This window comes from Barbus barbus (genome assembly GCF_936440315.1).
Source record: "Barbus barbus genome assembly, chromosome: 14".
Taxonomy (NCBI): domain Eukaryota; kingdom Metazoa; phylum Chordata; class Actinopteri; order Cypriniformes; family Cyprinidae; genus Barbus; species Barbus barbus.
In genome coordinates this window covers 23052606-23075328 of record NC_136742.1, presented here as the reverse complement: position 1 = coordinate 23075328, position 22723 = coordinate 23052606, and the positions used below count along the sequence as shown (strand labels likewise).

The following is a 22723-nucleotide window of genomic DNA, read 5'->3' as shown; positions in this document are numbered from 1 at the left end:
TTTCAGTCAAAAATAAATTAAGGGTTTTGAGGAAAACAATCCAGGATTTTTCTCCATATAGTGGACTTCAACAGGGACCAACGGTTTGAAGGTCCAACTAGCCCTGCGATGCCCTTCCACAACTTCACACATTACGTAGTCATGTTGGCAAGGTCATATGTGACATAGGCAGAAGTACTGGCCCAATGTTTTCAAAGTGAATGTTCAAAGATTAAATCAAACTCCCTTTACAAAAAAGGTAACACAACGATGTCTGACAGTTTTGAAGGTGGAGTGGAAAGTCCAATGGAGTTCGGCCCCTTTAAAGCAGCATTAAAACTGCAATTTGGACCTTCAACCCGTTGGTCCCTGATGAAGTCCATTATATGGAGAAGAAATCCTGGAATTATTTCCTCAAAAACTTTAATTTCTTTTAGACTGAAGAAAGAAAGACATGAACATCTTGGATGGCATGGGAGTGAGTAAATAATCAACCATGACAAAACAAAGATATATGTAATATTAAAAATGTGACATTCTAACTTTCCTGACATATCAGACAGGCTAAATGTTGCTTACCCATCCAGCTTTGTGAAAGAAATAAAGGTGCTTTCTCCTTCATAGGGCTTGAAGTCTACACAAGACTTAAGACGATACATTTCAAATGCTTGAAGGATCACTCCTTTGGCGTTAAGATCTAAACAAGTGACAGTTAATGAATTTTCCCATCTTGGAAATAAGTTTGTTGATTTTACATTTGCTGAAATAGAAAATAATCTCACCCAAAGTATCTGTGAGGATGTATGGAATGGGAAACTCCCATCTTGCTTTTTCATCTAATATTGCATTTCTTCGTAGATGGCAGATAAGAATTTATTCAAGGAATGAACAAAAAAGTGATGATGAGATTGCTTAGTAAATACGATCAAATTAAAACAAAATACAGTAGAGATATGAACAATAGATTTTTGCTTTAAAAGGAAAGACTTACATCTCCAGCAATATCTCCTTCAAACAAATCTCTCTGGGAATCTGAATGTATAAATGAAACTTACATCTTATCTTACTGAACTGACAAATACAATGTATAATATGGATTTTAATGCATACAGTATACTCATACTGTAAACTGTTAGCTTTGCTAATTTTAGTATAAAAATACATTATTACTGACCTAAATTGATTTCAAGAATGTCCTCCCGTAATTCTTATTGTTAAAATGAATTTTGTTGCCTATGTTTTGTAATGTAAAGCATAAAATTTGCTTTAGATTACCAAGATTGATGAAAGGGTTGAAATTGGGTTCATCTTCAACCTCTGTAGAAGAAACAGTGTTATCTATTTAGATAAATTTAATAAAAATGTATTATTTACCGTAATTCATTAAAATCGTAAATCTTACCATGAATGCAAGTTGAAACTGGAATCTGAAAGTCATGGAAGGAATAGTAAAGTCAAGTCACTTTTATTTAGCGCTTTATACAATACAGACTGTGTCAAAGCAGCTTTACTGTGTTAAACAGGAAAAACATGTACTGATAATCAGTGTTGGGGAAAGTTACTTTTAAAAGTAATGCATTACAATATTGCGTTACTCCCTAAAAAAGTAACTAATTACGTTACTTAATTACTTTTTATGGAAAGTAATGCGTTACGTTACTTTTGCATTACTTTTTAAATATGAACAGGGCTTGTTTTTAATACAAGAAAGTTCTAATCATAGCAAATGTAAAAGCCCTTTCACACCAAAAAGTGTAATGAATAGACCTCAGGCTGAAGGAAGAGTAAATTCACGTCTGTGCAGTAGAACGCAGGAGAAGGTTCAACACTCTTCAGCAATAAAAAAACAACGAAGTACAATTGTTAGTTTATCTAAAGTCATTTTTGCTGCTTAGTATGGTTGAACTGGATCATATTCTGATGCATATTCTTTTTGCCTCATATTCTGAGTTTGCATTTCACTGTTTTAATTAATTCTGATGAATACTAAATAATTTTTTTGTGAGTGGGATGAATTAATGCACATTCACATTTAGTCTAAAAGTAACAGAATGACAGCGCACTGTCAGTCAATAAATGGGAAAAAAGTAACTGGCATTACTTTTTTGAAAAAGTAACTCAGATATTTTCTTGTAAATTAAAAAGTAATGCGTTACTTTACTAGTTACTTGAAAAAAGTAATATTATTACATAAATCACGTTACTTGTAATGCGTTACCCCCAACACTGCTGATAATGCAAAAGGACAATAGTAAACAGTACTTTTTTCAGAATAGGGTTAAATTCATTTAAAGATATCAGTCAGTAGGTACCAAAGCCTGTGTAAGTATCATATTATCAAGACTAAATTATAAATACAGCAAATCATTCACTCACAGCATGAAGTGCTGCAGTCAGCACTGTAAAAATGAGTAGCCTCGGTAAAAGCATCCTGTCAATATGTGGGGTATAAGAAATTGTCATCGCTTAAATGATATAAAGAGAACTTTAACCTTTGACCATGTTTATTGGAGGAATGGCTTTGACGTGTCTCACTACTGACAGCATTGTTATAACCCAAGGAACACATGCCTCCCATAATGCATTGTTAGTAAATGATGTGCGGTTCACAGCACTTATGCAACCCAATGCAGCCCGACATGTTAAATAACAGCTCAAGCAATCCATATTCTAGTAAATGTTTCCAATTAGGATGTACTGAATGAAAACAAAGAAAATTGGGCTATTTAGAAAGTGCAGAAAACAGAAATCATGTTATATAAATCAAGATGAAAGCCAATTCTAAAATTGCAGCAAAACTTTGTGAAGACAACATTGTTAAAAGCAAAATGGGTGTATTTAAATTAACACATGATGTATACAGTAGTTTCATAAATGGAGTTGTATGTCTTTTGATTAATCAAAAGCGACTCAAATCTTTTGAATCAGTTTTGTTCAAATTCAGGTAAGACGAGATTCATTCAGATTTGTTAACTTGCCCTGATTGACTCAACTGAATCAATACAAAACAAAGAGTCGTTCATAGCCTAAGTCCTTTATATTAATTCAAGTCCTTTATTATTATTATTAAACTTTCAAAGAACATATGCATAGACGTCAGATCTTACTACATGAAAAACATGTTCAATTCTATGAATTATTTCTTTCATTAAAATAAATGTTTTTATACACTTCTTATAGTAGCCTAATTGAATTCAGAGAGTCATAAAATATTTTAATTGTTTGCGAAAATCTTCTCGTTTTGGTGTATCCAAATAATCAGTGTTGCTATATTTTTCCTTGATTTTCATATCCATGTATTCATTTAATTTAGGATTTATTACTACTTGAGTATGCTTCTTAATCATCATATATTCATATTCAAGTATTTACTCATTACTGTTACTTATGTCTATATTTTGTTTGTGTTCATATGTAATATTTGTAGCATCCAAAAATATGTTATACTCATTTTATATGTATGAAAGATATATCTTTTTTTTTTTTTTACTGGTGTTTTGTTAGATACTGGACATCTTTCAACTATAGGCCTACTGCCTGAATAATAATGTTTCTCAGAATTAGTCATTAACAGTACCTACTAGATGATCTTTTCCAGAAACTGTTGTTTTGCTGTAGCCTATTTGTTCTAAAGATGTGAAAACCATGTCTATTTTTAACCACAACATTTGACTGGTCAAAATGACTTAGCCTAAGCTGACCTATAGTCATTAGGACAACATGTGACACAATGGTTGAGTGACATAATGGATTTGACCATAAACAGCAGTTTTGGAGGATGTAGGTTTCCTGCACTTGTGCTTACTCTGATTCTTTACTCTTTTACTCTTTCTTCTGCTTCTCCCCTCTCCTCGCATTCTGCGTATAGCTACTTTTGAGCTTTTCATCTGATATTCACTACTTCGTCCCTTAGATCATTTGGAGTAGTGCAAATTGTACTGCTTTAGTACAAACGATTGAATAAGATCTTAATTTTGTTTAAACTTACTTCCTACTATAATTTTCATATTTACTTTATTGTTTTATGTAATACATTTATTATTCCTTGTTTAAAAATTGATCTCTCTGTCATTACTCTTCTGCCTGGCCTTGGATCTCACTAGATCACGTTTGTTTTGGTAATTCATCGAATGAAGATTCATAACTGAACCGAAGTAATTTGTTCAGTGAAGGGGGCGTGTTCGTTCAGAAATCCAACAAATGAGATGCTGCTTCACAGCCCGCTCTCGAATGCTATTGGCTCGCGCTACAGTCCGTCATTAAAGGCACGAAAGCAGGGGTGTTTTTTCAATAAGAATCGTTCTTTCGACGAATCATTCATTTAGGAGATTGGTTTCACCAAAAGACTTTCACAAGGAAAGTCAACACATTTTTGGCGACAATTGAGCAGGATCTGTGAGAGTGACACATATGGAGTCGCGGTCAGGATGAGGCTCAGCGGGGTCTTCAGCTGATACTTTATGTAAGTTAGTCCTGCTACCGTCGATGTATTATGTCGGCAGACTCGTTCAGCTGACTCTGGTCAAGAAGATAAATGAATGGTCTAAGTCAACGTCGGGTAAGTCATGAGAAATGAGTTTTTAAAAAGTTGTTCGACACCTTGCCATAGCAGTGGCTAGTCTGCTAGTTGTAAACAAGTTGATCGTTGTCACTGGTTTCTCTATTGACAATCATTTCTTATCTCGTCACTGATTTTCATACAGATTTAGCATGTTTTTCTGTGTCAGACCATTGCTTTACCTGCCTTTGTGTTGTATTTATGTGAACCATAACAGTGTGGGCAGTTATTATTACACAGACAAGCACTATGTGCTAACATGAGCTACTTCTCTAATAAGCTGTATTCATATGACTAATAACCAAAATGTGGCTATTAACAAACACTGAGTTAACTAAAAGGACGAACCGTGGCAGCTGAGAGCGTCAGCAAACTTGTTTGAAAAAGTCATGTCATGTCATGCTCAGATATGATAACGTGGCTATCTTGTTTTTCAGGTTTAAAGTTTATTCCTAAGTGGAACTGGTTGGCTGTTTTCACAATGGGTAATTCAAGCGGGCACAACAACACTATGAGTATCCCGCCAGGAAAAGGACCCCACCAGGTGGGATGCACAGACCTGATGGTGGGCCACACAGACCATGTAAGTGTGCACTTGAATTGTGTGTACTCAAATTGTCTGTGTGTTATCAGCAGATTTAAAAAATGTATTTATATTTCTTCAAGGGTACGTTCTTGAGACTCTACTATCCGTGCCAAGCATCCGAGAATCCTCAGCTGCCAGACTGGGTCCCGTGCAGGGAGTATTTTAATGGCCTCGCAGACTTTGTGAAGATAAATAGAGCACTCGGTGAAAGAATTTTTAACTACCTCTTTGGTAAGCATTTTTGGTTATTGAGCGCTGAGCTCTTTGAAAATGTCACCCAACCATGCCACTTCCTCAGAACATCTGTCACTTTGAGATGTGGTTAAAACATTGGTTGCCGTTGTTGTCATGCTATGGACATTTCTGTATGTTTGTTTGCATTAGGGTCTTGTAAAATCCCAGCAGCCTGGAATGCGTCGTTTAAACCGGATGGGAAATATCCTGTTATTATTTTCTCTCATGGACTGGGAGCTTTCAGGTGTGGTTGATTTGAAGTTATAGGAGTAAACGTGATATCAATCCTTGATTCAGTGTTTTACAATGCCACTGTGTTTTTGTATGTTGTATTTTCAGGACATTGTATTCGGCCATATGTGTTGAATTGGCGTCACAGGGCTTCATTGTTGCAGCCGTGGAGCACAGGTGCTTGCTTTCAGTTGGAACTTATTACCTGTAAAAACTTTTTTTCTTTGCAACTGGACTAGTACATTCAGATAAGAGATAGCCACTAACCGCAAACTGACACAATTACAACTGCTGAGTAACTCTCCTTGCCCCCACGCCAGTGAATGGTTTTGTATGTTGTAATAGTCGAAGTGTGTGAGAAGAATGCAAACAATAGTATGAACTGGGTCATCACATTCTTAACAGTGTTTACTGGTGGACTGACACATAACACAGGACAGCAGGATTGGTGAAATACAGCTTTTCAGATTATAAAACTAGGATCTCAATTCAACTGGCGTTAAAATTAATTCAAAATGGAACATTGGAAATACTTAATTCATTGTGTTTTTTTAGAAGTTTCTAAGTAATAAGGTAACTCATTTTTTTATAACTGCAGTAATTACTATGGAACTATTTCTTATTTCCGGGGTTCTCAGAAGTTGTCATAGTTGAGTAAACTTGAGTAGTGGTGAACGGAAACTACAAATATATTTTTTGTTATCTCATTTGTCCCAATGACAAAAAACCCCAAAACGAAACAGTAGCGTTTTCATTATTTCCCAAAAAAGGAAAAAAAATATAGAGAAAAATTTCAAATTTGCAGTTACTCCCTCAGTCTTTGTATTTAAAACACTCTTGCAGTGTTAACTTCAAGTAGTTTTATGTAATGTAATGCCAAGGCAAGAAAACAGAGTATAGTGTTATAAATGTACATGAAAATATAAAAAAAAACTTTGGAAATGTGCTATCACGGTCTGTGGAAAGTGTCCATTAACTAGAAATTAGATTTTTCATCTGTAAAACATTATACATCCTCACTCTTGTTAAAAATCTCAAGATCACTTGTCTGGTGTATTCTTCTTTCATTAAAATGTCTTTTTAATTTCAGGGATGAATCTTCTTCTGCAACTTTTTACTTCAGAGAGCATACTGAGCCAGGAACAAAAAAGCAACCGTCATATGACACAGCCAAGCCTGTGGCTGATAATCTGGAGGAGGTCTGGATGTACTACAGGCCATTGAAACCAGGCGAGAATGAGTTTCCTCTAAGAAACAAGCAAGTGAGAAAATCACCTTACTTGTTACTCATCTGATATCCAAAGCATAGTCTTCCTATGCTAGTCACTCCCAGGACCTTTTCTGATATTTGCTTCCTGGCTAATGCACCATTGAGGGAACTGTCTATCTGTGCTCCATGCAAATGAATCAAATTTCCTTTATGTTTCAGGTAAAGCAAAGAGCAGATGAATGCATCAGAGCCTTAGATATTCTCTTTGACATCAATTCAGGAAAGGCTGTGGAGAACGTCTTGCAGTGTGACTTTGATTTGTCAACAATGGATGTGAATATTACATTAAGTTTAAACTCGATTAGTTTAGTTAAAATTGAGAACTGGTCAATCCTATTCTGTGGAGTGCTGATGACAATGACCCTCTCTGCATTTCAGAACTCCATGGACTTGTGTAGAATAGCGATTATGGGACATTCCTTCGGAGGTGCGACGGTGATCGAATGTTTGTGCAAGGATGTCAAATTCAAGTACGTTTTGAGCTGATAAGGCTGTCTCAAACATATCATGACAACTATGAGTTGCGAGATCTTGTGGGTAGATAATAAACATTTATCAAGCTGTCTGAGAAACAATGTTCTCAGTGCGGTTGGCCTTTACTTTATCCTTCACACTGGTGTCTGTGAAAACCTCTGCAAGTTTCCTGTTTTTTTTAGATGCATTTTCATACATACTGGCATGCTACTTGAAATCTTGTCATGCACTCTCACACATAGGGAGAGTTATTTAAGAAAAACCTTAGCATTATATTTTTAGCATGATTTTTCAGGAATAAATTAAACTATCCAAGAAAGACACATTCACTTGGTAAACTAATTACAGTAGCATGTTGGTAGCACCATGTAGTTTGCAAGAAGTAAAAATAAGAAGCAAAATAATCATCCTGGCATCAATGTTGCTTCCTAGGTGTGGTGTGGCATTGGATGCCTGGATGTTTCCTCTGGACGAGGAGATCTTCCCAGGAGTGAAGCAGCCAATCTTTTTCATAAACTCTGAAAAATTCCAATGGATTGGTAATATCATCCGTATGAAGAAGCTGGACTCTGCTATCTTTCCTAGAAAAATGATAACCATCAAGTCAGTTTTTTTTTTCCCCAAGTCAAGTTATAATTCGGTCTGAAAAATGTGCTTTATTTAATTGTGCTGTACTATTTTTGGCAGAGGGACGGTCCATCAGAGCTTCCCAGATTTCACATTTCTTACTGGGAACTGGATTGGAAGGCTCATGAAGCTAAAAGGAGAGATTGATCCACACATAGCCTTGGATCTTTCCAACAAAGCAACTTTGGCTTTTCTCCAACGCCATTTAAGTGAGTTATTTACCTTTTTGGGTTTGTGTGCCCCAGATCACTTTCTATGGAATTTTGTTTTGTTTTTTAATACGTTTGTTCAGCGAGGATGAATCTAATTAATCAAACATTAAAGACAGTAATGTTACAGAAAGTTCCATTTCAAAGCAAATGCTGTTCTTTTAAATTTTTATTAAAGAATCCTGAAAAAAAAAAAATGTATCCGTTTCCACAAAAATATTAGGCAGCACAACATTGAATTGAACATTTTCAACATTGACAATGTGTTTCTTGAGCACCAAATCAGCATATTAGAATTTTATATTTTTATCAAATCAATGCAGCCTTGTTAAACTTCAGACCTTTTTCCCCCCAAAAATGACATCAGTAATTTACATAATACTGTAAACTTGTTTTTTGCAATATCTAATATATCTCTTTATTTTCTAGATATGGACAGAGACTTTAATCAGTGGGATCCTTTGATTGATGGAAAAGATGACAACTTGATTCCAGGAACCAACATTACTATACCACAGTCATCTCTTTAATCAAGTATTATGAAATGTGTATTAGTAAAATGATTTTGTAATCTTGAAAATGCACATGTAACAAACATAGTCAGAAGGTTACATGTTTGAGAAAGGGCCAATCTATCATTATGCAAAATTTGTTTTTGAAATTTCATAAGAGACCATTTTTGACTGCTGTGTATGAGTATGATTGAATATGCACTATGGACTAGACGGTGCTGATGTAAATTACATTTAGTATTTTTTTTAAACCGGATAAAACTACACAATCTTTACAAGAGCCACATATTTGCAAAACAGTGCAATAGACTTTAACTTTTTTTTTTTTACAATTCACCGTCCATTGTTGTGCCATTGTTGTCCAGTGGGTTTTTATATCAATGAAATGTTTTCAATAAATTGGTGACTGATTTTACAAGGGGACAGTAAGCAGACAACCATTTGGAAATATGAAATGCCATGCTGTGAAATATTCATCACAGCCTGCTTGTTTCACCCTAACAATTTTAACAGCTGGAAAGTAACCCGTTTTCACTGAATCTGTAACTAAAACCTAAACTGTAACTTCCTGACTTATAAGTCAATAGAATCAGTTTTACACTAATTTCTGGTCAGTGAAAATGAAAAACTTACTGAAATTTCAGTATTTCTATGGTTACCAGTAAAGCCACAAAAATGCTAAGTTGTTTATATGTATATGGAATTTTGTTTATTAAACAGAATATCTGAACTTTGGTACTTGACATTTTTTCCCCCGTATAAAAATCTGAATAACACTTAAGGAACATAAGCGCTACACACAAGTTGCATATTTATTAAAGAATTTCAACAAATTCCCACTAAATGCAGCAAATTGCTTTTTCACCACAAATGTAAACATTTAAGAGCATTTGAACAAGCAACAAAATCCCTGGATAAAGTACAATTTAGAAACATTGTATTCCTTATTGCATTTTGAAACAATGAAAGGCGGTGTAATAAAAAAAAAAAAACGCCTTCATCTGCAAAGACAAATCACTAAACGGTAATGGAAGGAGAGAAAAAAACTACAGCTCTACTCTATGAACAAGCAGAAGTGCTTATTGTTGCTATGCGGTTTATGGTATTAGACAAAAACACTTAATACATCAAGCTGTTGGCAATTTAAATGTGATTAACCAAAACAAACAAAAAAACACATTACATAAGTAACTTGCTGCCTAGGATACATCTGAGGGGTTTTTACTGTTTACATTAGTCAATTTTCTGTTTTTCATTTTCTCTCTCTGGCTCATATACTGCCTGGGATTCTTGCAAAACACCAACAAAAATGACATCATCAGATGCGTCCTCGACCTTCAGGGTCAGATGAGTAACATGTGAATCCTCGGCACTGGTGCAATCAGATGCATCCGACTTTTCTTGTAAACCTGTGAAGTACACTGCCATCAGTTCTCACTTCAACCAGAAATTAAGATTTCAAATAAAAACAGTGGAACTGTTAATGACTTTCCCAGTTCTATTTGCACTCAAATGACTTACACGAAGATTCTTCAGCATCAGCATGGATTTCTGGAGTAAATGGATCTCCCAGAAGCTGAAGTTTTCAAAAGTAAGGAATATCAATAAACACCTCACATTTGTGGTTAATGAATAAAGTAATTTAACAGCAAGCTTATAATACCGTGCCATCAGATGCAGTGTCAGACTCTGTTCCATCACTGGTAAGGACAATAAGATCTTCAGTAAAATCTATAAAAAATAAAACAGATGCTAAACATCTACACTATATTTGTTAATATTTAAAGACTTTCATTTGAATATGGAATGCAAACATAACATACTATTAAACTCCTCAAGCAAGTCATCGGTTTCAAGCTCAGTCTCGCCACCCCCCTGTGTTTTCAAAAACATGATATGAAAGGAATATTTTTAGCCACTAGGTGGTGTAGGTCTTTAACAAGATAAATGAGAGAAATCACAAAACACCTTATCAGTGGGAGTCACATCGAGGAAATCCATCAGTAAATCCACTCCAGTGCTCATGTTGGCAGGATCTTCTAAACAGTCACATTTTACAAATTACAACAGTCAACTAGTTCAAGTTTATTGGAGTTTTTATCTCCATGAAGTATAACCTTTTTGCTCTCCAGCTGAAGTATTTAAATTCTCTTGTGGCTCCTTGCTTTCCACCTGTTCAGGCTGAAGTACAAATAAATTGAAGGAGTGTGTTAATGAGATTAAATAGTTGTAAATCTCATCTCAACAGTCTCGTGTACTTACACTCAGTACTTGAACAAGATCTTGCACTTGCGCACCTTCCCCAAGCGCATCTACAACAAAAAAAATACAGCCGTCATTTGCATTGAGGTCAAGCAGGACAATATTAGTTTTTTTATTTAAAAATTCTGATTGGTTATAGCAGCACTTTGGACAGCACCCTGAGCTCTGATTGTTTAGCTTGCAACAGCATGTGTGTTCAAAGTATAGACGTGAGAAGAGAGAGAAGCTTGGCTTTGAAGTCACAGTGATGTCTGGGTTAGCTACATACATATCTGATTAATCTAATATAGGATGCGTTGGGATGTTAACATGTATTTACATGCAGCTGAATGCGCTGCACATTAGTTTCATGCTCAAATGCAATGCCTGATATTGACTGAGTTATTTGAGATGGTCATATTGCTTTTAGAGGTTTCTTTTAAAAAAAAAAAATACCGATCCTATAATGCAACAGTGACGTTTTTCGTCACATTTGTTCAACAGTATACTTCAATTAAAATTGTTTTCGTACGGCTTCGAAAACATGCAGGCAATTTTAGGAATCACTTGATAACTAGATGAAAATATAGCACAAATCTGCCATAAACATAAATGACAAGTATTATAATGAGAACTTTATAGAATGTGAAATCTGTAGTGAATTCTGTCTTTGCCCGTGTTTCAGCGCGTTGTTTAAAGCGCATCACGGCGGGAGCTCTCTCTCTCGCTATAGCGCGTAACTTAAAAGTTCACTGGCATATGCATCCTTTTGTGTAGATACAAGTTGTAATGTTACGTTTATGTTATCTGATTAATATCATAGGAAGTGTCATAGAACGGGTTACAGTTTATTGGCATAAAGTCAGCTTCACCTCGGGCAGCTATTCTTTTTTAGATGCTTTTTTAATAGAATTGTTGCATCATAATCTAAAATCTAATCATGTGTTCATTTTCATAACGGTCTTCAGATATTTTCAATATCTCCATTAAGGCCGTGAACCCCCCCTCCCCAATACATTTTTAAAAAGTAGGTCAATCAACTAAGCTCGCTTACCCTCAGAGTCTTCAACAGTGGAGCAGGACACAAACCCTGTGACTTGAGGCTGCAAGTAAGCACATGTTGAGACACTGTGGGCTATGCGATTGCTATCGGTCAACTGTATTTGTATTTGCTTTTGATTGGTACAGCATCAAACTGTACCTGGTCTGCATGTTCATCACCTGGATCCATTTGGTCAATTTGTTTCTCTTCACCTTAACATATTAAAAATGCAATTTTTAACTTATGATTTATACTATGCCACCAATTAATAACACCATAGTATATTTTAATGTGTATAAAGTGTATACATTATGTCCTCTACATTGGCAGTACGTGATGCAGTAATTTTGTAAATGTATACAAACACTTACCATTTGATTCTTCTGACTCTGAGGTGACAACAGTTCCATATTCTGTGTCTTCCGCCTGATGCAATCAGAGGTAGATTTGATTGTTACATGCTATATTCTCAACTGCTGAAAACATTCTGCGTACCACAGTTAAACATCCATTTACCTTTGAAGGACTATTCTTCAATGCAGTGTGTTTCTCCTCGGTTACTTCATCTACAAAACATTTTATAGGTTTAAGGATCTTAAATGGTTATTTCAGGTGAAAAGGTGATCAGAAACAAAAAAAATTGTGAAAAAAGCCGTTACATTCCAAGGCACTGGTGGGGTAAAATAACAACAAGTAGGACTGCATCACTGACATTTTTCTTTAAAATATAACAAAATATAATACTTACCAATTTGAACTACAGCTTCCGTGCATGAAGTCTGCAATTAAAACACTGGATTAGTAAAAAATGCTTTCTGATTATAAACACAAATTGATTTCAGCATTCCACACCTGCAATGGCTTGTCAGGCAGAATTTCAAAGATGTTGAGAGGATCTACTACCACCTCAGAATCATGTTCCACAAGCAACACCTGAAGAATCAAAAAATTTATAATAATAAAAAAAAAGCATAAGTTTGAAGATGAATATGAATTTAGACAAAACAAAAAGTTTCTTTACCATAAAACAACAAAGGCAGCTCTTAAAATGTGTCAATGAGAAGATAAATAAATACTCACCAATGCAGCATCTTCAGAGCTTTTTAAAATTCGTGCTCTGCACCAATTTCTTCTTACTTGAGACCATATCACACAATCTGACCCAGCAGGCTTCTCTGTTGCTCGCCTTAAATAGCCCAAGTCTAAAAAAAAAAAAATGAATAATTAAAAATAAAAGGAGACCTCTTGTATAGAGGAAAAAAAATCTGAAAGCTGTACGTCACATTCAGGCTTACCTGATTGAATGATCTCCAATGATGGTGACTCTGGTCCTTCAATAATGCATAATTGAGAATCGGTGTTATTCATCAAGAAGGTATCCATGTTCTCTGAGGAATTACTAGCTGTAGCTCCCTCAGAATGCTGTGGCAAAAGTACAGGAAAAGGCGTTGGGTCTGTCTCTTTAGCAGAAGCATGCTGGTTTGTTGTGTCTGATGGACTTGTGAAAGCTGAAGCACCTTCCGTGACGCATATGGTTTCAAGGTCCTCTTGTGCATCAGAGGGTACTATACTCACTGCCTCAGGTGAGGCAACATCTTCAGTAATCATCTCGAGTGGCTCATCCTGAGTTTCATTTCCAACTTTTGTACTTGTCAGTGAATCAAGCTGCTCTTGTTCAGAGTGCTGCATTTCGAGAAGTGAGGTGCAGGTTTCATTGTCAGCATGGTAAGTGTCCGAATCATGGATAACTACCAATTCAATATTACCTTCAGCAGCCACAGAAGCATCGGTGGACACCACATTTGCTCCACTAAAAAGTTCAACAGATGGAGTTTCAAGACTTGGACTTTTCCAATAGCTTCTCATGGTATCATTGATGACAACACCATCACAATCCAGCTTGATGAAGTGTGGCATTTCAGAGTTCCCCATTTTCTCAACAGTGATATTTAAAAGCTTGTCATTAACTAGCTCAAAGAACACATCTTCTGCCTCTTCAGCCCAGAAACCCTTGGAAAGATCAAAACCTTCAAGCTGGCAGTCGAATGCCTGAGGAGGCACGTCTGATAGCTCGGGTGGAAGTGCTTTAGCATCACCGATATTGACTTTTGCTTCATTTCCATAGTCTACAAAGGTTATGGAAAGTGTGTCAAGGTCCCTAGATGTAACTTTAGCTCGATACCACAAATTATCTTCAGTGAAAAGAGCAATGCAAGCACTTCCGACTGGCAGAGATTCCTCAGTCAAAGATTCTTCTGATGCATTACCAGCATTCTGTAACACGTCTGAAATCTCTTCAAGTTTGTCCGCTGCCGCACACTGGCACCAGAAGAGCTGAGGACCCTTGATGAATGAGGTGTATCCAGTGATTATTTGACCAGCTGATGTGTCAGGGTTCTTATAATGGGTACAGACCTTGATTTCAGATGTCTGCTTGACACCTGGGCTCATAAGCTCAGCTGCTGTCGTAGCATCATCCCTGCAGGTAGATCCCAACACTACACCATTAACATCAAGTTTCACTTCCCAAACGGCGCCTGACATTTTCACAAATGTGCACATGACCTTTTCCATGTTTTGTTCAATTACCCGTTTGAAGTTGGGTGCAAGTTCTTGGTCTTCACTCTCAACATTCAGTTTATGTACAGAGCAGTGGATGCTGTACCTAGGACATGAAGCAAATGATTGGTCAAGATGACATATTTTTGAAGCAGAAATTGTAGCCGTGTTTCCAAAGTCAACAAATTCTACGTCAATTGTGTCACCAAGGTTTTTTCTTACTGCTGCACGGTACCAGGAGTTATCTTCAGGAAACACTGCACAAACCACGTCTCCCTCATGAATATCACTGGGATCAATGTTGGCACACCTTAACTGGTCAGCATTCAATTTCTCCACAAGGGAATAAATTTCATCTTCATCAGTTGCAACCTGAACAAAGAAGCTACAAGGGCTATTGCAATGAGAGATGAATACCTCAGCTTCTAGACCGGCTTTTATTACTTTCACTGGGAGTGACGATTCGTTAAGAAGAGCCTGGGACTTGGGCTTAACACCATCAGTTTTGTCAGATGTACAAGGGTGATGCACATCAGCTCCATCACTAGACTTTCTTTGTGGTTCAAGCGGTTTCTGGGAATTATGCAATGTCCCAGAATCTCTTGTTGGTTCTAGTCTTCCATTTGTATGGAATCCCCACTTGCTCCGTGGCTGTTTTGATTCAACATTACCTTGTTGTGCTGCATAACTTTCACGGGACTGTGGAACTTGATCCACGAAATCTCGCTTTAGACCACTGGAACTTTCCTTCATATGGGTTGCCCCAATTTGTGCACTTCTGTTCTTTGAACCATACCCTTTGAATGTACTTGGTTCATTTCTATGGATTTCATTGTGAAACTTCTGTCTGATCAGTGCATTCACTTGAGTTTTTCCCTCATATAGTTCCACCAAAAGCTTTCCTCCTGGGTCTTTTGCCACAATCAAAGCAGTGAAACAATGACTGTCTGCAAAATTCCGAAACCAATTTCCCACTTCACATGGCACATCTTCAGGCATATCTGAGAGCCCACATTCAATTGCCTGCACTGGGACGGACATAATCTCTCCTGCTTCAATTGGAACTGGAAGCAAGTCTGACTTGTCAACTTCCAATGTGTCGCCATAATCCACAAAATTGACCACAACTGATGGTTTTGTAGACTTTATTTGGCCTCTGTACCAAAGTCCATCCGTGTATTTTGCAAAGCAAACGGTTCCAAAAGTCTGAGGACATTTGGTTACCTCTAGCTGACGGCATAGGGTGTTGACCTTGTTTGAAAGTTTCTCAATCTCCTTTGAATTCCTGGCAAGATGGCAAAAGAACTGAGTGACACTTTTCACACAGGTGATACTTGCTTCCTCTTCACATCCAGTCTTGACTCCATGTGTGGAGTAATAGTAGGTGTCCAGGCGAAAGGGTGGAAGAGGAGCTTTCTTAGAGGGTGCACGATCAGCTAGACGTCTTTGGACAAGGAGATTGCAAACGCTTTGGAATGGGGTCTCCAAGTCTACCACATTGAACACAACTTTCTGGGAGTCATACATTACAGCAAATATGGTGCATTTTAGGGGCACATTCATGGACGCTGCTGTGTCAACAAACTCTTGAAACTGCAATGTAGCTTCAGGGCTCCAGTCTAAAGCTGACTGAGATACTGGGTGGATCAGGTTATACAAACTGCATCGAAAGGCTTGTCCTTTCATCTTCAAGAATGCTGGAGTGATCTTTCGAAGATCTTCAACAGCAACCTTCTTTGTCTGTCCGTAGTCAATGAACAAGACATCAGCATGAGGCGTTTGGTGCTTTTGAATGACCAAGGCTCTGTACCATATCCCAGTTTCAGGATGACGGGCGACACAAGCGGCTTCCAAAGGTGGCTGAAATTCACTATGAGCATAGAAACGCTGAATGTCTTGCATTAGCACTTCTAAACACGCTGCATTTCTGGCTTTTTGACACCAGAAGTCATTTGGACTCTCAATGTACGATACGGTTACCTCCAGTGAGCTTCCAATGGGAAACAAGTATTCCTTGAAAGATGATGCACTTTCTGTTATGGCAGAAGAACTGGAAGGCGTTTGAGGCCAAGCTCCTGTCAAGAACACACCAGAGGTGTGTGTGGTTTTTAAACCACAGGATCTTGTGGCAGAATTATCCACAAAGCTCTTTTCACTGTCTGCAAAATCTGCATTGCACAACAACTTGCTCACATCATTTTCTCCACCTAAACTCGGATCCACTAACTGAACCATGTGAGTGTCTTGATGCTTTTCTTTAACATGCAAATCAAGTACTCGGTCTTCGATGAGTTTCGAAAAGAACAATGTAGCCCTCTCATCCCAATGCTTCAGTCTGGATTTAATGCCATAGAGGGAGCACTTTACTGCCACAGCAGGCAGCTGCTGAAATCTCAGAGGCAACTGTCGGAGATCGAAACAATCTACAAGTTCTGTGTTGCCATAGTCGAGGAAGTAAACTTCTGCTTTCTTGTCAACTACCTTATAGATAGCTGCTCTATAGAACGCACCATCTTGGGATTTAGCTGCACAGAGGAGACCAACAACAGGCTTTCTTATCAATCCGTCAGTGCTTGTTGGATCACTGTACAGATTTCCGAGGCCATTCATTAGCTGATTGAATTCATCAGCGTATTGCTGTGCTTGAATCCAAAACTTTCCAGGGCTCTCAACATGCTGTACAACGGCCACATGTGACGTGTTAAGTGTGAGACTTTCTGTGAAAAAGACCGGTTTGTTCCCTTTAAGGTCAGAGTAGGTTTCATCAATGTGTGTAGCCAAGGTTGTCTCCAACATCTTGCTCTTTTGAGACGATGGGCTCTTCTGAACAGCAAAGTCTGTAAGGGTCATATCAGAATCCAGTGAACATTTCTGTTTCAGTTCAAACAGTTTGTTGATGTTTGTGTTCTCCTCTCCATAAAGCGTGACATAGTGGAAACCTTCAGAAAGGCTTTGATATTGAAACTTGGCTATCACTGTGCGGTTGAGCAGGAGCGATTTCAGGTAATCAATCTGTGAAGCGGTCCAACCAATACCTGTGTCGGCTATTCCATGAAGGGAGCACACGTACGTTACGACAGGCATCCTGAAGAATTCTGGGGCTAGTGGTCGGACGTTCTCAACTTGAACAAACTGTTTCTTCCCATAATCCACCTGCAAAATTTCAACCACATTGTTGGCAGACATGACCTGCTGCAGCACAGAACGATACCACTTGCTGTCACTTCCTCTTGATGCACACGGGCTGCCTAAATTCTCAGGTCTTGCAAAATTACATCCAACTTTTCCCTCGTAATGCTGAGTTATCTGTTCAGTTAACTTTTTCAGCTCCTGAGAGAAAACCTTAAGTTGACAGAATATTCGGAATGGACTTGTTACTTCTGTGACCACAACAGTCTCAACAGTATCAGTTTGCAGCTCGGGGTACATGTAGGCCTGCTGCTTCTCTATTTGTTCAATGACCTCAATTGGTTTGGTCCTAATTGAAGAAACTCTCTGAGGTTCTCCAGTTCCAGTGTTGGCCTGCAAAGATCTGGCAACAAACTCCTTGAACCGATCACTGTACAACTTCTTGGCAAAGCCCATTTCAAACATCTGTCTGGACAGGCAAGCAATGTCCAGCAGGAATGTTCGATGGGGCACAAGAACATCTTGAACAGTGGCATTGACTCTTCGACCACAGAAAGTCTTCATGAACTCTAAGGCCATTGCTGACCATTTGTTTCCAGGAGACAGTGGCAGGACATTGGCAAGAACACAGAATTCAACTTCAGGGGGAAGATAGAAAAAGTCACTTTTGCCCCATGCTAAAGTGTTTACAGTGGCACGCAGCGTTCTGCCTTCATCGATTAAAAACACGCTGTAGTCATCAGTATCTCTGGACACTATACGGGCTCTGTACCATGTTTCATACACTTGTACGAGGCACAAGTCACCAGGGTTTCCATCCGATTCACAAAATCCCTCTCTGGGGTATTGAATCTCCTTTTTCAGTTGCTGATAAGCTAATTTTCGGTCTTGATCAAAATTCCCCCAAAACTCTACCAGAACACAAGCCGGGTTCAGGTTTACTCTAGTAATGAGGACGGGTATATCTGAACCCGTAGATGGGAGTCCCGGAATAGAACACATTGTGATTTTTTTTCCGTGACTCACTCACTCCAGTGTCCAGGTGTATCTAGAAATAAAGGAGAGGAGTGAAAATTAATACTGGTCCATAATCAATGTCTAAAAAAAAACCCTCAGTCCACATATATATCCAATCAGAAGTGAAAACCAGACAGTTTCACATTACCCTATAGCTACGTACTCAGTACACAAATTCTCCAACCAAATGTTACTTTTTTTTTTTTTTTACCTGTAAATTGTACAGAAGTAGACAGGAAACATCCAAGTGCTATACAACCAATGTCAAGATTTTAGGCTACAATTTAAATGTACAAAAGAAAGTAGGCCTATGTTCTAGGTTTTTCAAGGATGCATTAAACATAACACTAAGGGACAGGACAATGCACTCTGGAAATACACTTTATACTGTACAATTTTTATTTATGGAGCATTTAACATGAGACAATACAGTATGAACATTAGCCTAACCCTGTAGTTTACCTCAAGGTACCATCTACAGTATAAAAAGTTAACAGTATAAATCTACCCAAGTGTAAGTTAAATAGAAATTAGAAGATGTGTTGGAGAGTCCTTCAATCGACTTCTCACATGTGAGATCTGGGAGTTTACAGGCAACAGCTGCAGCCTCTGAGTGCATTATATACTTACCCTATTTATGTACGGTCTTATAATTCAAGTACACTTCACATCAAATTAAATTAGTACAGTAACTTTTAACTTCGCATTTTGCGTCAGCTGTCAATTTGAACAGACCTTAGACAATTCCCGAAAATCACTTCAGATAAAGTAACTTAATGTTAGCGTCAGATCAGTCATGATGCCAGCACAGAGAGAATAAAACGCAGTAAGTAACTGGATTTATACATGATACAGCTTACTTCCTCAAAAAGACCATTGGATTTAATAAACTCAACAGTAAACCATTAACGTTACGTTAATGGTTTCAAAGTTGTAGCTTTCTTTTAGCAATTTGCAAACGCCTAAAACGCCACCACTTCATTTTCCACAGCACACATTTAATAGAGAAAGCCTGCATGAAACAAACATTTATGACAAGCACTCACCACTTCAGGGTATATTCCGCTTTTATTTCAGTGAGGACCAACGACATCTTGGCTTCTTGTCAGCCGTCGAGGAGGATCAATGGCGAAGAACCGAAAATGGATTTTCACCCCGTGATACTTAAAGTAATTTTAGAGAACAACTAAGTTACTGTTATACAAAAAAAATCGAGAAAACGACCAACTTCTGTATCCAATAATTAAACGAAGAAATTAAGAGATCAGTCAAGATGCCACTCATATGTTATTTCGCGCCTCGTTCTCGCGCGTTCAGCTGATTGGCTCATTTATGGTCAGACGTCACGGAAGTTCATTAAAAGACTAAGTTCAATTCAAGATATTTAATTATTAACTATTAAAGTAGTGCATTACTATAAAATGGAGATGCTGTAATCAAATTAATTTCAGGTGAAAAATATGGGGCTGCATTAATCAGGCTGTTTTTTTTTACTAATCTCTAAAACAACTTCTATGCACTTGAACAACCAAAATCATATAAATGCAGTTACTGAAAAAAATTGCGAAAGGTCTATCTTTAAAAAAAAAAAAAGTAACATACAATATATGAACTTACATGCAATATAATATTAATTACCAATGAAATGTGAATCCAAAATAAAATGTTTCCAGTCAAATCATTGTTCATCATGTATTTTAATTTATAAAACCTATCTGATTATAACTAGTTTGCATGTATAATAAAATGTGCAAATAAGACACCAGGCAGTTATATTAAAAAAAGAAAATCACTGATTTAATAAAACAAATGCTGATGAACAAATGCCATTTTATTCATTAACAGAAAACTCATTGAAAAAAACATAAGACATCAGGCCAAGTAATAAACACTGTTCAAGAGTTATTTTATTTTTCTAAAACAATCATTACTTAATGGGGTAAAGTGAGAAGAACAATGGGTGCAAGACGGAATAATAGAACAGAAATAATTTTTGAAAAATTGACTATTTTGGTGGGTCTGTGTTTATCCCGTACTTCTCTTTGAGAAGTTTCAGCTGCTCCTCCTTTTTCTTTGTGTCCATTTTTTGGAAAGCCTTGGAAAAAAAATTAATAAATTGGAGTTAACAGAGTTTTGTATCTCACTCAATAGTCACTGTTTTCCTTGTATTAAAAAGAATGTTTTGGACATTCTGCGTAATATCTCCTTTTGTCCTCCCCAGAAGAAATCAAATTGCATGTGTTTGAAACAGAAATGCAGTAAATGACAGAATCTTAATTTTGTTAACTACTCCTTAAACATACAATGAAACATTTTAATTTCACATTCCATGTCTGAATCAAAGGCAAAAACAGTTATACTCACCCTGTTTGGATTATAGTACAATACAACTAAGTATCTGTTGCAGACGTTGAATCCAGAAAGGTGATCACAGGCATTTTTGGCATCAAAGATGTCTTCATATATAACATAGGCTGTTCCTCTTGTTTCTGGTGTGTTCCCACTAAAACAATCAATTACTCGCAGTCAGCTTACAATAAGAAACGTGATTAATAGCACATAATCAGTACTTCAGTCCGTTATGGATCGTAGTATGTAAATATGAGAAATACACTGATACTCACACTCTGATTTGACGAATTGGCCCATACTTCCCAAAGATGTCATACATCTCCTCTGCGGTGATCTTGTATGGAAGGTTACGAATATACAATATCCTGTTCACCTCTGGAGGTAAACGAATCTGAAACATACACATACATTTATTTATTTAGTCATTCAGCAGACGCTTTTATCCAAAGCGACTTACAAATGAGGACATAAGAAGCAATCAAAACCAACAAAAGAGCGACAACGTGCAAGTGCTATTACAAGTCTCAGTTAGCCTTAACGCAGTACAGATAAATATTATTATTATTCACTTTTTATTTATTTATTTTTTAATAAAAAGACATAGATAAAATAAAATTAGATGAAAATTACATGAACTCATTACATTAAATTAAAGTTATAGATTCAGATTATTAAAACACAAGCCACGTTCTCGAGCGCTTCGAATGATTATGAAAGAGGATTCGAGAATTCATTCGAGTCCTAAATTTATATAAATACAAAAGCAGGAGATGTATATTTTTAACATACAGCTACTTGTCTGTCTTAGATGTAATTGATCACGTTTATACCAGAACAACAATAAATATCGATCTTCAATGTACCGATTAGCCATTTCGAGCCCAACATCACGATCATTTGAACGTTTGAAACAAATCTAGACTTACATTCGCTCGTTTAGCTGCTTGCATCGCCATGGCTGGATCTTTTTAAAGGTAACAACTCAAACTTTACAACAACAACAAAAAATAAGTAGCAGCTAGCACAAGCTAAGTAGCTGCGCACTTCACAATGTTTGATGGCGCAGTGCGATGACGTCCTTCCGGGAAGGTTACTTTGAGATGACGTCAAGCGGTACTCGTTTCATTAAACGAAAGTTGCTCTTTTTTTTCTTTTTACCACATACACAAACAAAAATGGTCTAACAATAAACCTAACATTGCATTATTTAAAATTGAACTAAAACATTACATTGAAGATTTAAAAGATCTAAAAATTAAAAAAGGATATATAGAATTATTGAATAATTTTCCTATGGAAATGTTTTGTAAGTTATCTCCTGTGGTAGTTTTTTCTTTTCTTTTTGTTCTTTTGATGCTATCATGAATGTAAGTGATAATAGTTGAAAACAATGTGATCCTCTATATGTGTATGTTGTGTTACTGTTCCTGTTATGCAATAAAAAAAAATAAAAAAAGTTTAAGACAAAATAAAAAAAAGTTGCTCTTTTTTGGTGCCCCTAGTAAAACGGGGCATACTATTTACGCAATATATATTTTTTAGTCCGTATAAGCAATTATTCTAGATAGATTTTTTTTTTTTTTTTTTTTTTAATGTTATTTGGTTTCTACAACGTGAATAAAACATGAAATGAATAGGGATACTTTATTATTAATGTTTTATTGCTCCTTGCCAAATCTCATATTAATCGCAGTAAATTCAGT

The 22723-nt window shown here is 36.8% G+C and overlaps 3 protein-coding genes across 7 annotated transcripts; 1 reads left to right on the top strand and 2 right to left on the bottom strand.

Annotated features, from left to right (window-relative positions):
• The first annotated feature begins 4229 nt into the window (after positions 1 to 4229).
• On the top strand, positions 4230 to 9415 carry LOC306880195 (platelet-activating factor acetylhydrolase-like). 4 transcript variants are annotated; one of them, XM_079433549.1, is made up of 11 exons: positions 4230 to 4537; positions 4975 to 5120; positions 5204 to 5354; positions 5508 to 5601; positions 5697 to 5765; positions 6679 to 6850; positions 7018 to 7131; positions 7237 to 7328; positions 7765 to 7935; positions 8020 to 8168; positions 8598 to 9415. In XM_079433549.1, exons 1-11 carry the CDS (start codon positions 4465 to 4467, stop codon positions 8696 to 8698), a joined length of 1332 nt encoding a protein of 443 aa, XP_079289675.1. In that variant the 5' UTR covers positions 4230 to 4464; the 3' UTR covers positions 8699 to 9415. The 4 variants fall into 4 exon arrangements, with proteins under 4 accessions (XP_079289675.1, XP_079289674.1, XP_079289677.1 ...); XM_079433551.1 differs by having other exon boundaries at positions 4247 to 4441; XM_079433548.1 differs by having other exon boundaries at positions 7018 to 7328.
• LOC306880192 (tudor domain-containing 6-like) lies at positions 8343 to 19996 on the bottom strand. 2 transcript variants are annotated; one of them, XM_079433545.1, is made up of 16 exons: positions 19715 to 19975; positions 13259 to 18699; positions 13044 to 13165; positions 12816 to 12896; positions 12712 to 12742; positions 12480 to 12529; positions 12335 to 12389; positions 12123 to 12175; positions 11976 to 12024; positions 10943 to 10992; positions 10798 to 10861; positions 10649 to 10716; positions 10504 to 10555; positions 10344 to 10411; positions 10202 to 10256; positions 8343 to 10089 (listed from the first exon to the last, which is right to left on the bottom strand). In XM_079433545.1, the coding sequence occupies exons 2-16, from the start codon at positions 18651 to 18653 to the stop codon at positions 9914 to 9916; spliced, it is 6369 nt and encodes a 2122-aa protein (XP_079289671.1). In that variant the 5' UTR covers positions 18654 to 18699; positions 19715 to 19975; the 3' UTR covers positions 8343 to 9913. The 2 variants fall into 2 exon arrangements, with proteins under 2 accessions (XP_079289671.1, XP_079289670.1); XM_079433544.1 differs by having other exon boundaries at positions 9370 to 10089; positions 10649 to 10719; positions 19715 to 19996.
• Positions 19997 to 20557: 561 nt separating this feature from the next.
• On the bottom strand, positions 20558 to 22128 carry LOC306880198 (splicing factor 3B subunit 6). The gene is made up of 4 exons (XM_079433556.1): positions 21947 to 22128; positions 21293 to 21411; positions 21033 to 21171; positions 20558 to 20763 (listed from the first exon to the last, which is right to left on the bottom strand). The coding sequence occupies exons 1-4, from the start codon at positions 21974 to 21976 to the stop codon at positions 20674 to 20676; spliced, it is 378 nt and encodes a 125-aa protein (XP_079289682.1). The 5' UTR covers positions 21977 to 22128; the 3' UTR covers positions 20558 to 20673.
• Positions 22129 to 22723: the final 595 nt, after the last annotated feature.